Raw genomic sequence first — 15259 nt, 5'->3', positions numbered from 1 at the left:
TTTTGAAAACACCCAGTGGTATCTTCTTCAGAAAATTAGCAGACAATCCTATTCCTTGAACTTGATAATCAAATGCAGAGTCGTTTAAGGGGTTTATATGTTGGGGGGGAGGGTTACGGGAGGCGGGGAACATTTATGAGTATTATGCCTATCAAATAAGTACATAAGCTGGGACTCCTTCAAACCTGCATGACTTACTTTCTGGTAATGCTCTTTAAACTGATATTGTGAGTCTTACACCTTCCAAACAGCTTGTTACTTCAAGATTTGGATGTATATCTTTTATTGTAATGCTCTTTAATTCAATAAAACATGTTGGAAAAAAAAATTATTATTTTATCGCTACATTGGGTGTGCACATGCTTTTCTTCCCTGCTGTCTTATTTCTATTTGCACAATTATTTTTTAGCTGATTTAGCACCTCTGTAGTTTAAGTCGCTGGGCCAACTATTTATGTTTTTGGTATATGGTATCTATATAATGCATACATGAAATGTCAAAAGTTTTTCTCAGTTGTATCTTTTCTGTATTCTAACATTTGAAAACTTTCAATAAGATTTTGAAAACAAAAAAAAGAAAAAAAAACAGGAAGCGTTTAATCAACTCTCAGAAACATACATAATTTTTCACATTTTTTTTTATTTTTTACTTTATTTATAACAGTTGGAAAATAAATACACTCAAACCCACCATATCCTTAGAAACTTTCTGTGGCTAAATGTCTGGATCACTGTAGTACAACATAAAGGCTTGGAGTAAACACTTGTCACCTCTTTTTAACTCCCCAAATAAACTAAGAGGGAATTACATGTCATTACTACGGCCAGAGGTGATCCCTTTTAATGTTGTAAATGTCATGAAATGGGAAGATGCACCAAAATCTGTGTCTACCAATGCAAATACCGGCCATGCTCTGTGATGCTGTTTGCTCTTTATGAGTGGATTGATAGACGTTCACAGGTGGTGGATTTTGTGCAGCACTTTTAAAGGGGTTGTCCGGGCTTTTCACATAATCTCAGTGCATATCTGGGCTGCAAAATGCTGACAATTTACCTTCTGTGGCCAGTTTGCAGGATTTGCTAGATGTCATCTCTTGCTTTTAAGAAAAACGTCCGGGGGGGTGTGTTCTGGCATGGAAATGAGAACTGGTCGTTTCCTCCTCAATAGTTTCACTTTCCATAGCTCACTGTTCAGCGTGTGTCTGAGGGAGGAGCATCTGGGTGGTTCTGCTCTCTGCACTGAGGTTGCTAGAGGGGGAGGATTTGTTACTGTGTAAGGAGGGATGGGCTTGTTCATGTGGATAGGGAGGGCCTGTTGCTATGGAGGGTGGGGTTGTTGCTATAGAGGGCATGTTTTTAGTAGAGTAGGAGGAAACGACCAGTTCTCATTTCAATGCCAGAACACACCCCCCCTTGAACGTTTTTCTTACAAGCAAGAGATCACATCTTGGAAACCGTGCAGACTGGCCACAGAAGGTAAATTACTTATTGTCAGCATTCTGCAGCCCAGATATGCACTGAGATTATGTGAAAAGCCTGAATAACCTCTTTAACCAATTAAAATGAGTGGGTGGAAATATCCAGTAAAAACATGACAAAAGTAATGTATTCTTTTTGTGCACAATTTGTTAACATACTGTAAGGTTGCTAGACATTAGATAAAGCAAGATTTTCACAGGGCACAGAAAATATTTGCCCATTATTGCAGAGAAAACATCAAATATTAAGAGCTGTTAAACTAGAAAGGGATGAGGATTACTAACCAAAAAATGTGCCAGTAAATAAACCTCTTGTTCATGCCATGTGCCAAATGTATTCGTGTTTAAGACACTGGCTTCTATTCATCAACGTCAGTGGTTTTTATGCCAATCTAGATAAAGACACGCTTGAGTCACGTTTCAAGATCATTAAGGGGAGCACAACTTTTAAGGAATCAGGCTTGTCTGAAAAAAATGGTGTGCTTCTCCACAAATCTTACTCCAGTCAGGGACTGGAGAAAGATAGATGGTGCAAGGAATGCCACTGCTCATCAGTAATTTGCTTGAGACTACTTAAAGTCAAAATTTTTGTCTAGTTTTGAGTTGCGCCAAAATTTTGTGACTGCTCAAAATGTTCTACATCAGAATGCTAACTTAAAAACTTTGAGAAATAGGGGTTTATTTGTTTGCTTTTTTCAGGTTAAGAAAAGTTGTAAATGTCACATTTTGCAGAACAATGTAAATGTTAAAATAATCAGAAGGTGGCAGAAAAGATAAATCTATATAACCAAATGTATCATATAGCATGTAACACTGAAAAATACGGACAAGGTTCTGTAATGTCTTCAATGTCCAATGTTTTCAAGAAATACTAGAAAAACAAAACTTTTTTTTAACAGCCATTACGTTAATTCACAAGGTGTTCCAATTCTGATAACGATCTTGTACAGTTACCAAGCATCATTCTTGCCTGAAAGTGGGAAATGAGAAAAATGTAGTCAGGTGTCTGAATGCAAAATAAGCTCAATATTTCAGGGAATCTGTCAACAGGTTTTTACCTCCCAAAGTACTTAGTGTGTACATAGCGTGTATGTAGCCCTTTCAAAGAAAAGTCCAGCAATACCTTTACATAGCCGGTCCACTCCTCAGTTACAGAGAAATCAACATTTGAATTGATATGAGCATGAAGCAGTAGATCCGACACCTCTGTCACGTCTGCTCTATTTCCTGCCCAGTGCCACCTCCTCCTGTTTGACTAAAAAAAGGTCCTTTACCCAAAGTCACAGAGAATAGATGCTGTCAGTCAAGTATGAGGAGGCAGTACTTGGGCAGGGAATAGAGCTGGAGTGACAGAGGCTTGAGATCTTTAGCATCATTTTCATATCAATTCAAACACCGATATCTCAGCACCGGAGGACAGATTAGCTATGTAACGTTATTTCTGGACTTATCTGTAAAAGAGCTACATGCCCAGTTGTTGCCATGGTGACTCGATGTAGTCACAACGACATCCAGGACACCAAGCTCTAGCAAGTAAGTTAGTTCATGTGTAGTGCATGAGCTAACTAACTTTTGCCAGTGCAACACTGACAGCTATAAAGCATAGCAATGTCCCTATATTGCTATGGTTTATAACTGATCAGAGTGCTAAAAGTAAAATTCCCATAGTGAAACTAAGTAATAAAAAAAAAAAAAAAAAAAAAGTAAAAATATTTTTTAAAAACAAAATGATAAAAAAGTTGTGTATGTTTACATGTTTGTCACACTTTAATATTTCAGATCAAACAAATTTAAATTTTTAGACAAAGGTAAAAACAAATACAAAATGCAGGTTTTTTGTTTTTTTTTTTTTTGTTTTTTTTTTTAAATGAAGGTCTTTATTAAGGGCAAAATAAATCATAACCTACAGGGCCCTGTATGAAAAAGTGATTGTTGCCCCCCCCAAAAAAAAAACACAGTTAATGTAGGTTTTATCACATTTTTGGGAAGCAACTTCAAACTCCCTACTCACAACCCAGGTCTGATTACTGTCACATCTGTTTTCAAACACGAAATCACTTAAATAGGACCTGACACAGTGAAATAGATAAAAGAGCCTTAAAAGCTAGACATCATACCATGATCCGAAGAACTGAGAAAAAGCAGTTGATATTAGTCTGGAAAAGGTTATAAAGCCATTTCTAAATCTTTGGGACTCCAGGGAACCACAGTGAGAGCCATTATCCACAAATGGCAAAAAACATGGAACATTGGTGAACCCAGGAGTAGTCAACTGACCAAATTACCCCAAGTGCGCAGTGACAACTCATCCAAGAGGTCAGAAAAGATCACAACACAACCCAAATAACTGTAGGCCTCACTTGCCTCAGTTAAGGTTAGTGTTCATGACTCCACCATAAGAAAGACTAGGCAAAAATGGCCTGCATGGCAGAGTTCCAAGACTAAAACCAGTACTGAGCAATAAGAACATAAAGACTAGTCTCAGTTTTGCCAGAAAACATCTTGGTGAACCCCAAGACATTTGGGAGAATAATCTGTGGACTGATGAGAAAAATGTTGAACTTTCTGGAAGTCTATGTCCCATTACATCTGGTGTAGAAGTAACAGCATTTCAGAAAAGGAACATCACACCAACAGAAAAATATAGTGGTGGTAGTGATAGTCTGAGACTGCTGTGGTAATTTTATCCATAAATTCTTCGGTCTACCAAAAACATGGATTTTTGTGATAAACTCACCGTAAAATCCTTTTCTCCGAGACGCTCATTGGGGGATAAAGGTAATGTGGGTGTATGCTATTGCCGCCTGGAGGCTGACACTAAGTGAAAAAAAGAGGTTAGCTCCTCCTCCGCCGTATACACCCTCGCCCCATTGCGGGCGGAAACCAGTTTAGTGCAAAAGCAGTAGGAGAACAAAAATCAGCCTTAATGCAGGTAACAATATGACTGGAAAAGAACCACCCTAATATCAATGAAAATGTACATTAATTAAATAAACAAGAGACAACTGGTTATCAGGGTGGGTGCTGTGCCCCCTAATGAGCATCTCGGAGAAAAGGATTTTACGGTGAGTTTATCACAAAAATCTATGTTTCTCCTTCGCCTCATTGGGGGACACAGGTACTGTGTGACGTCCTAAAGCAGTTCCTGGGTGGGAAGTTGACTCACCGATCCAAGCTACATGCACCTCCTGTCTAAAGGTGCTCCACCGCTGCTTGGAGAATCCTTCTACCTAGGCTCGCATCCGCTGAAGCCGGAGTATGGATATTGTAGTGTTTGGCAAACGTGTGCAGGTTGGACTAGGTTGCTGTCTTGCAAACCTGTTCCGTTGAAGCCTGGTGCCGAAGTGCCCAAGAGGCGCCCACTGCCCAAGTAGAGTGTGCTCTGATCCCTGCTGGAACCAGCACACCCCTGATGCGGTAGGACTCTTGAACAGTCAGACGGATCCACCTGGCTATGGTCGATTTTGAGGCTGCGAGTCCCTTCCTGCGTCCCTCGGGGAGCACGAACAGCGTGTCTATCTGCCGAAAGGGTGACGTTCGTGACAGGTACCTCCTGACAGCTCTTACCAGGTCCAATGTGTGAAGAGCCTTTTCCATGCGGTGTACCGGCACTGGACAAAATGAAGGCAAGACAATATCCTCATTAATGTGAAACGAGGAAACGACCTTCGGCAGAAAGGGGGGAGCTGGTCTGAGAACCACCTTATCCTTGTAGAAGGTGAGAAACTGTGCTCGGCAGGATAGGGCCACAGCTCCGAGACTCGCCAGATGGAAGTTTAGGCTACAAGGAATACCACTTTCCAGGAAAGGTACGACAAAGAAACATCTTGTAGCGGTTCAAATGGAGCTTCCTGCAAAACGCATAGGACCAGGTTAAGGTCCCAGGCATCCAGGGGCGCACTATAGGGAGGTACCAAGTGGGAGACTCCCTGGATGAGTCTTCACCTGCAAATTGGTAGCAATTCTGCGCTGGAAAAGGACAGATAAAGCAGATATCTGTCTCCTAAGGAAGCTCGGGGCCAACCCTGAGTCTAGGCCAGACAGGAGAAAAGCCAAGATGTTGGGAATAGAGAATCTAAGTGGAGAATAACCGCAGTCTCGACACCAAGCAAAGAAAACCTTCCAGGTGTGATAGTAAATTCTCACCGAGGTAGGCTTCCGGGCGCTAACCATTGTACCAACCACCTCGCTCCCAAACCCCGCCTGAGTCAGAATCCAAGATTCAACGGATATACCGTCAAAACACAGGGCCCCTGAGCTCGGGATTCGCCAAGGAATGTCGGTGAGCAGCTGCACTAGGTCTGCGTACCATGCTTGACGGGACCAGTCTGGGACCAGCAAAATAGCTGGAACCCCTTCTGTTTTGATCTTCTTGATGACCCTTGGAAGTAGTGGCAATAGGTATGGGAGGTGAAACTGGTTCCATGACAGAACCAATGCATCCACAGCGACCGCCTGTGGGTCCCGGGACCGAGCGACAAACATGGGTACCTTGGCGTTCACCCTGGAGGCCATTAGGTCCACATCCGGTGTTCCCCACCGTTGGCAAATCTGCTGGAAGACCTCGGGGTGCAGTGACCATTCCCTGGACGCAATACCCTGCCGGCTGAGGAAGTCTGCCGCCCAGTTCTCCACGCCCGGGATGTGGACCGCCGATACCACCGAATGGTTCATCTCGGCCTAGTGAAGAACGTGCACTACCTCATGCACGGTTGCTCTGCTGTGGGTGCCCCCTTGATGATTTATGTAAGCCACCGCCGTGGCATTGTCCGATTGAATCCGAACGGGGCGGCCTGCTAGAAGGTGCTGAAAATGTTGCAGAGCCAGCCAGACTGCTCGTATTGCCAACAAGTTGATCGGGAGGCGTGCCTCCTGTCGCGACCATTGTCCCTGGGTCGTGTGGTGGCGAAAAACTGCTCCCCAGCCGAGGAGGCTGGCGTCGGTTGTGACTACTAACCACTGGTCTGGGGGAAAAGGTTTCCCCTGAAGCAGGGAGGAACTGGCTGTCCACCACTCGAGCGACTGTCTGACCTGAGAGGATAACCGGGACTGATGATCGAGCGTGAATGGGTTATTGTCCCAGGATGACAAGAGGGCGTGCTGCAGGGGGCGAAGATGAAATTGGGCAAACGGGATCGCTTCCATTGCTGCCACCATTTTCCCTAGTATCCTCATCCCAAAGAGAATCGTGTGAGGGACTGGTTGGAGAAGTGTCCGCACTCCTTGCTGGAGCGCTAAGGCTTTGTCTTGAGGGAGAATTACCAACCCGCGGAAGGTGTCGAAGATCATCCCTAAAAAAGAAATCCTCTGGGCTGGGACAAGGGATGATTTCTTCATGTTGACTAACCACCCTAAGCGGGAAAGAGTATCCAGCGTGATGCTGACACTCTCCTCACATGCCTGAATCAAAGGGCCCTTGACCAAGAGGTCGTCTAAGTACGGCAAGATGACTATGCCCCGAGAGCGCAAGATGGCCATGACGACTGCCATGACCTTTGTGAACACTCTGAGGGCGGTGGCTAGCCCGAAGGGCAGCGCTGCAAATTGGAAATGTAGGCGATTGATGGCGAAGCATAGAAACCTCTGATGCAGAGGAAAAATAGGGATGTGCAGGTAGGCCTCCTGGATGTCGATAGAGGCCAAGTATTCTCCCTACCCCCATGGCCGATATAACTGAACGGAGAGACTCCATTTTAAAATGTCTGATCCTGATGAATTTGTTCAGGAGCTTCAGGTCCAAAACAGGCCTGACGGTCCCGTCCTTTTTGGGGACCGCGAATAGGTTGGAATAGAAGCCCTGAGCCCTCTCGTGCTCCGACACAGGAATAATGACTCCGCTGTGCTGGAGTGACTCGATGGCTCCTAGCAACGCCCTTGCCCGGGTCTCCCCTTTGGGAAGATGGGAAAGAAAGAACAGTTTTGGGGGGGTACCTGACAAACTATTTTGTACCCCGAGGACACCAGCTCTGTCACCCATGAATCGTGTGCTACGGTGACCCAGACGTGGCGAAATCAGAGTAGGCGGCCGCCTAAAAAAATGCTTCGACTCATTTGGCTGAGGATCTTTGGGACCTGGTTCCCCTCGACCTGGGCTGGCGAGAATGCGTTCTCCCCAACGGGTTGACTCTATATGAGACCTGTCGATCCCTATCCTGGTTGGAGCTTACTGGAGCGGCAGAACCAGCCGCTGTAATCCACCCGGGGGTTGCGAAAGGCCCGAAACCGTGCCTGAAACTGGTGGCGAAATGGCGGCTTGACGCTTTGTTGATGGAGAAAACTGCTTTTTCTTCCTATGGCGTCGGAGATGAGCTGGTCTAATCTTTCTCCGAATAGGCGGCTGATAAGGCAGGGAAGTCAAGAACTTCTTGGAGGTTGAATCGGCCCGCCATGTCCTTAACCATAGAGCTCTCCTAATGGAAATTGCGTTTACGACTACAAGCGCCGCGCAATTGGCCGCATCCAAAGAAGCATTAAGTAGTCCCCAGCCATAGCGATCTGACTCGCGATCTCTGATACCTCCACAGATAGGTCCCTATCCTGCAAGGCTATGTTCAATGATTCTGACCAAGAAATTATGACCTTGGCTACCCACGTTGCCGCAAACGAGGGAGAGAGTGCTGATCCTGATGCTTCAAACACTGAGCAAGCCAAGCTCTCTATGAGACGATCAGTGGGATCCTTAATAGAAGAACCCCTAGGTACGGATAACAGGGTTTTATAGGCCAAGCGTGACACAGATGGATCCACCATTGGGGATTCCATCCATTTTTTACAGAGATCTAGGACAAATGGATATCTAGCCTCGAGTGCCTTCTGGCCCGAGAAATGCCTGTCCAGCCGTTCCCTGTGTCATTGCACTATGTCCTCGAACTCTGGGTGAGTGCAAAATACTCTATGCGGCCGCTTAACCCGCTTAAAAGACACCTTATGGCCTGAAGCCAGGGTGGAATCATCTTCAATCCCCAGCGTCTAATTGACAGCTTCAATGAGGGTGTCCACTGTTTCTCGACACCCCGGGGTATCTAGGTCCAGGGGTTCGTCCGAGTCATAATCTGAGCTTTGCCCGCACTTGACTACTGGTGAAGGAGAGCGAGACGCAGAACTCACGGATGCCGAGGCACCGGATGGACCGGGAGACGCCGTATGAGTTAATTTTCCCCAGGTCTGCCTGGAGTGAGAGCGGCCCCTGCAGGCCGGAGGCGCTTGTGAGGTGGAGGACCCCTCCAAGACAGGCAAGCCACTACCCCTGCCCTATCTGGGGCGCGAAGGGACTCGATCGCCTTTGTAAGTGATGCCATAGACTACGACAGTGATAGGGCCCATTCCGGGGGACTTGGAACACTGGGCTCGGTCGCAGGGGAGGGCTCCTGGGCGCATTCGGAATAGCAGGCTTCGCATAATTGTTTGCTCTGCGCCCGCGGAAAAGCGGCCCGACAGGAGGTGCATGCAGCATATAGGAACGTGTGCGTCTTCACTTTTCCGGCCATATTATATTTGCCAGGCATCAGTACTGCCCTGCTTGGGGGGGGAGAGTATTCATCGATTCCACGTAGCGTGGCCTCTAGGGTTGGGGTGCAGCACTTACCCCAGTCCTGTGTCCCCACGTGTCCTGGTAGTGCTGAGCGCTGCTCCTCTCAAAGAAGTGCACGCCTCAGCTGCGGGCGGGCTGTCGGAAGAAGCATCCTGACGGTACTTCCGGTTGCAGCCTAGCCCTGGTCCAAAGCCAGGGGCTCAATTTATTCGGCGCCCGCCCAAGCCACGGGGGGGGCGGGCCATCGGAAGTGACGCGGAGAAGGGAAATGGCCTAGCACCGACCGAAGCGTCCAAAGCCAGGGGCTCAATTTATTCGGCGCCCGCCCAAGCCACGGGGGGGCGGGCCATCGGAAGTGACGCGGAGAAGGGAAATGGCCTAGCACCGACCGAAGCGGCGGGCTGGATTTTTAGCGTCTGCCAGCCGAGGATGCGTGGCTGGACGCCAGGACATGACGCCATGCACGACAGGGGGGGGGGGACTACCTTCGCCAACCGAACCAGGCTAAGGGCTCCAGCCCTGTGGACGCTAAAGCAGGAGCCCTCCCAGGTCATCCCCTACGTGACGATACTCCGCTTCCAGTTCAGGTAGAGGGGAGGGGGGCACATCCAGGATGGTGCAGGCACCCTAACTCCATCCTCCCTCCAGGGATGAGGAGAGGGACCGTCCGCCACCTTGCAGCACCACAGTCTAGCATTGGTGGAGCAGTGGGGGCCTCACGGACTATGCTTGTGCCTCTGTACAGCTCATAGTTTCAATACCTAGGGGTGGTCAGGGATAAGTCCGACATGTCCCACGTTGCGGGAGGGGATACGTGGAGGCAACACTCGCACGTGCTCGCCCATTGTTGGTTTGGGGAAATCGGACCCTTTCAATAGGGTCCGTTGCCCCTGTCTCATCTTCATGGAAGGAAAAAATAAAAAAGTCTGGGAAAAAAGACCAGACATGTCCCTCGTTGCGGGAGAGGATATGTGGAGGCGACACTCACACGTGCTCGCACGTTGTTGGTTAGGGGAGATCGGACCCTTTCATTAGGGTCCATCGCCCCTGTCTCATCTCCATAGAAAAAGGGAAAAGGAAAAAAAAAAAGTTTGGAGAAAAAACAGACATGTGTGCCTCCAACGGACACTAAGCATGAACTAGTTTCCGCCCGCAATCGGGGCCAGGGTGTATACGGCGGAGGAGGAGCTAACCTCTTTTTTTCACTTAGTGTCAGCCCCCAGGCGGCAGTAGCATACACCCACAGTACCTGTGTCCCCACAGTACCTGTGTCCCCCAATGAGGCGAAGGAGAAAATCCTGAAGGAGAATGTCCAGCCATCTGTCAGTGACCTCAAGCAGAAGCACACTTGGGTTATGCAACAGGACAATGGTCCAAAACACACCAGCAAGTCCACCTCTGAATTACTTAAGAAAAACAAAATTACGACCCTGGAGTGGAATTGAGATGCTGTGGAATGAACTTAAAAAGGCAGCTCATGCGCAGAAACCCAACAATTCTGCAAAGATGAGTGGGCCAAAATTCCTTCAGAGTGTTGGAAAAAAAGACTGCCAGTGACAGCAATTGCTTGATTGCAGTTGTTGCTGCCAACGGTGGCTGACCAGTTACAAGGTTTAGGAAACAATCACTTTTTCACACAGAGTCCTGTAGATTTGGATTTCTTTTTCCCTTAAAAAAAAAAAAAAAAAAAAATTACTTGTGTTATCTTTGTCTAATATTTAAATTTCTTTGGTGACCTGAAACATTTAAGTGTGACACATATGCAAAAGAATAAGAAATCATATTCTTATACACACATCATATACATATACACATACATACACACAGCTCTTGCAAAAAATAAAGAGACCACTAAACAATTTTATAAAAATCAGCTTCTCTACATGTCTGACTATTCCATTCCAGTGTCAGTTGAATTCCAACCAGAGTAAACCACATTCTACTTAATGTGCTTCTGATTATGTGATCACCTGAACCAAATCTTATTTAACGAAGAAAAGTAGAAAAAACCCTGCTGTGGTGTTCATAATCCTCTTGCAATATTACAAGAAGGATGGCAAAACAAGTAATAGGAATGAAAAAATAACTTTTAACCATGCCAAAGGAGTTCAAAATAAAAGTTTTAAGTGAGGAAAAGAAGGGCTCAATTCTGGCTTTACTAGCAGAGGGAGACAGTGAGCGTCATTTTGCCTCCATCCTTAAAATTTCTAAGTCGGGAGTTCATTACAAGAAGGTAAAGCAGCATATATTGGGGACAACAAAGCTGCAGACGAGCAGAGGGTGAAAACAATTCTCCACTGACCGGGATGATTATCTTATTCAAATGTCACTCAGCAACTGCAGGATGACATCAAATGACCTAAAAAAGGAATGGCAAATGGCATCTAGGGTGAAGTGCATGGCAAGAACAGTTCGAGAGGCAGGGCTCAAGTCATGTAAAGCTAGAAAAAATTATTTCATCAATGAGAAGGAAAGGAGAGCCAGGTTGAAGTTTCCCAAAGACCATAAGTATTGGACCATAGAGGACTGGAGTAAGGTAATCTTCTGTGATGAATTTAATTTTCAGCTTTGTCCAACACCTTGTCGTCTAATAGCTAGACGGAGACCTGAAGAGGCGTACAAAGCACAGTGTCTTGCACCCACTGGGAAATTTGGTGGAGGATCGGTGATGATCTGGGGATGCTTCAGCAAGGTTGGAATTGGGCAGGTGGATCTTTGTGAAGGACATATGAATCAAGCCGCATACAACGTTATCCTGGAAAACCAGTTGATTCCTTCTGCTCAGGCAATGTTCCCCCAACTTTGAGGACTGGTTTTTCCAGCAGGACAGTGAGCCATGCCACACAGCTAGGTCAATCAGTGTGTGGATGAAGGACCACCACATCAAATCCCTGTTATGGCCAGCCCAATCTCCAGACCTGAACCCCACTGAAAACCTCTGGAATGTAATCAAGAGGAAGATGGATAGTCACAAGCCATCAAAGAAGAACAGCTTACATTTTTGTACCAGGAGTGGCATAAGGTCACCCAAAAGCAGTGTAAAAGACTGGTGGAAAAGACACATGAAAGCTGTGATTAATAATCATGCTTATTCCACAAAATATTGATTTCTGAACTCTTCCTGAGTTAAAACATTAGTATTGTTGTTTCTAAATGATTATGAACTTGTTTTCTTAACATTATGCACTGCATTTTTTTTGTTATTTTGACCATTTCTCATTTTCTGAAAATAAATACAAAATTTAGTGCTTGGAAATTCGAAGATATGTTGTCAGTAGTTTATAGAATAAAAGCGCAATTTACATTTTACTCAAAAAATATACCTATGAAGAGAAAAATCAGACAAACTGAAAATTTTGCAGTGTTCCCTTAATTTTTGCCAGACATATGTATGTGTGTGTTAGATATAATCTATCTACAGCTATATCTCCATCTATCTCTCTCTATATCTCTCTCTATCTACCTCTCTCTATATCTCTCTAGCTATCTATCTCTCCTCTGTAAGGGCTATTCGACCAAGGAGAGTGATGGGGTGCTACGCCAGATGACCTGGCCTCCACAGTCACCAGACCTGAACCCAATCGAGATGGTTTGGGGTGAGCTGGACCGCAGAGTGAAGGCAAAACGGCCAACAAGTGCTAAGCATCTCTGGGAACTCCTTCAAGACTGTTGGAAGACCATTTCCAGTGACCACCTCTTGAAGCTCATCAAGAGAATGCCAAGAGTGTGCAAAGAGTGTGCAAAGCAGTAATCAAAGCAAACGGTGGTTACTTTGAAGAACCTAGAATATAAGACATGTTTTCAGTTGTTTCACACTTTTTTGTTAATTATATAATTCCACATGTAATTTATAGTTTTGATGCCTTTAGAGTGAATCTACAATTTTCATAGTCATGAAAATAAAGAAAACTCTTTGAATGAGAAGGTGTGTCCAAACTTTTGGTCTGTATTGTATTTCTCTCTCTCTCTCTCTATATCTCCTTCCATCCATCCATCCAGGGCCGGACTGGGACGGAAAATCAGCCCTGGCACACAAACCAAAGCAGCCCACATACAAATCGCTATACTTAAATAGTAAATAAATGTATCTTCCATGCAACCTTTTCTGTACAGCTTGTAGGTGAGAACAGTAAGGCCTCTTTCACACTTCAGTTGTTTGATGTCAGTCAAAATCCGCCAGGTTTATAAAAAAAAAACAGATCCGCCTTTTTTTTGGTGGATCCGTTTTTTTTTCCCATAGACTTGCATTAGCGGCGGATTATGACTGATGGTCGTCCGTTGCATCTGTTTTTTGACGGATTTGTTTGATTTTTAGCATCTGCCATCTGGAGTAGACAGACTAGGGAACGTTTTTTTCAGGGGTGGACCCACTATTTTAAACTGCGCATGCCCAGAACATTTATTGTGTCATGCATTTTAACCCCAAATGCCGTTCTGGCAGTGGCGAATCTCTCTCTTCTCTCGCTCTTCCGATGCATTTTTTTTGCATAGTGGAAAAGGATCCGTTTTTTCACACTTTGGGGGTTTGCAACTGACGTCAAACAACTGAAGTGTGAAACAGGCCCAAGGGAGTTCAATAGGTGAAAAATGACTTTTTCTTTAAAAGTTGGGAGATACAGCATTCTGTGACCGCGCCTATACCCCGTGACCCTGCTGGCAATTTTTGGTTATGGAAGGGGGAATCATAATTAAGACGTCTTCAATGCCTTCCCTAGGTGCAGGAGAACCTAACGTCACTACATACACTCAGCCCATACTCCAACATTGTTAAAGGGGTTTTCCACCCAGTGCAGGTTGTTAGCAGTGCAGCTTGCTGAACACTAACAGAGTGTAATGTTGGGATTCGGCTTTACCAGGTGCTGCAGACAGTTGTTACGTAACCATAACTTGTGATTTGCCAAACACATTCTCATTACTTCTCCAATTCTCTTACTTTTCTATTGATGGAGGCAGACGAGAACTTGCTTGGCGCAGCGAGGGCTCGCTCACACTGGCGCATAATACGGCAGAGTGCTGTGTGATGTTTTATCAGATAGCACTCAGCCCAATGTTATACTATGGGGTAGAGCAGATCAGCGTTATTTTCTTCAGTCCAAATAGGTCTGAAATTTGCAGCATGCTGCGAGTGACTTTGGAATTTGGATCACCCGTACAAGTCTATGGGTGTGTGTGACACATTGGACTTCACTCTGATGTCATTCAACTACAGTCTGATTTAAGCTGACGTAGAAAATGGAGAAGGTGGCGACATTAAGTTCTCCGTCTCCTCCACACCTGTGATACCATACTCTCAGGCGAGAGAAGCAGATCACAATAAACTGACACTGATCAGACGCGGATCAGAGTGTGACCAAAGTCATTACCATAATCCATCTGATTCTCTGGCAATCAGCAATCATGTGAACAAGCCCTTAATGTTATCACCACAAAGAAAATTAAAGCAGTTGTCGCCCTACTAAAAACGGACAGTCCTCCAGACAGACCTCCACCAGGAGCTTATTTGGCCTAAAAGATCTGATTTATATAGGGACTGATTGTCCAGCACTGATAGAAATCATATGTTCTTGGCCAAATAAGCTCCTGGTGCAAAACCAGTTGGAGGATTGGCCATTTTAGTAGGGAGAAAACGTAATTTTCATCAGTACCAAAAGTTAGCGACAAGCCAGGTTTGTACCAGAGGAGGGAAACATGAGAATTTAACCCCTTTCTGACATCAGACGTACTATCCCGTCCATGGGACCAGGGCCCCTATGCCCATGGACGGGATAGTACGTCTAGCGCGATTAGCGGCGCCCACGTGGTGAGCGCCGCTGATCGCGGCCGGGTGTCAGCTGATTATCACAGCTGACACCCGGCACAATGTGTCAGGGGAGGTCACGGAACGCCCCCCACACGTTAACCCCTTGCACACCACGATCAAACATGATCGCGGTGTACCGGGGGTTAAAGGGAAGCATCGGCAGGGAGGGGGCTCCCTCCGTGCTTCCCTGAGCCCCCCACGGCAGCGCAATGTGCAGCGCTGCTGCGGGGGGCTCCTTCCCTGCAGGCCCCCGAATCCAAGATGGCGACGGGGGCCTTCGGGGACCTGCAGGGAGCTGACTTCCTCAGTGCCTGCAAAGCGCAGGCATGAGGAAGTCTGCAGCATTGCCTGTGACAGATCGCTGATCTGTCACAGTGATCTGTGATGTGACAGATCAGCGATCTGTCACAGGACAGTGATGTCCCACCTGGGACTATGTAATAAAGTTAAA

General features: G+C 46.0%; 1 protein-coding gene across 2 annotated transcripts in view; it reads right to left on the bottom strand.

Moving 5' to 3' along the window:
* Positions 1–619: 619 nt before the first annotated feature.
* LOC141049032 (protein Mis18-alpha-like) overlaps positions 620–15259 on the bottom strand; it is a 167997-nt gene continuing 153357 nt past the window's right edge. For both annotated transcript variants that reach the window (XM_073545137.1, XM_073545136.1), the window contains one exon: positions 620–2447. In XM_073545137.1, the coding sequence (XP_073401238.1) occupies positions 2385–2447 (63 nt within the window). In that variant the 3' untranslated portion in view covers positions 620–2384. The remainder of the gene's footprint in view (positions 2448–15259) is intronic.

Source organism: Dendrobates tinctorius, unplaced genomic scaffold, assembly GCF_039654945.1.
Source record: "Dendrobates tinctorius isolate UK_male_01 unplaced genomic scaffold, ASM3965494v1 ptg000140l, whole genome shotgun sequence".
Lineage (NCBI taxonomy): Eukaryota > Metazoa > Chordata > Amphibia > Anura > Dendrobatidae > Dendrobates > Dendrobates tinctorius.
Note: the sequence above shows the minus strand (reverse complement) of the source record. Positions and strands in the feature narration are given on the sequence as shown.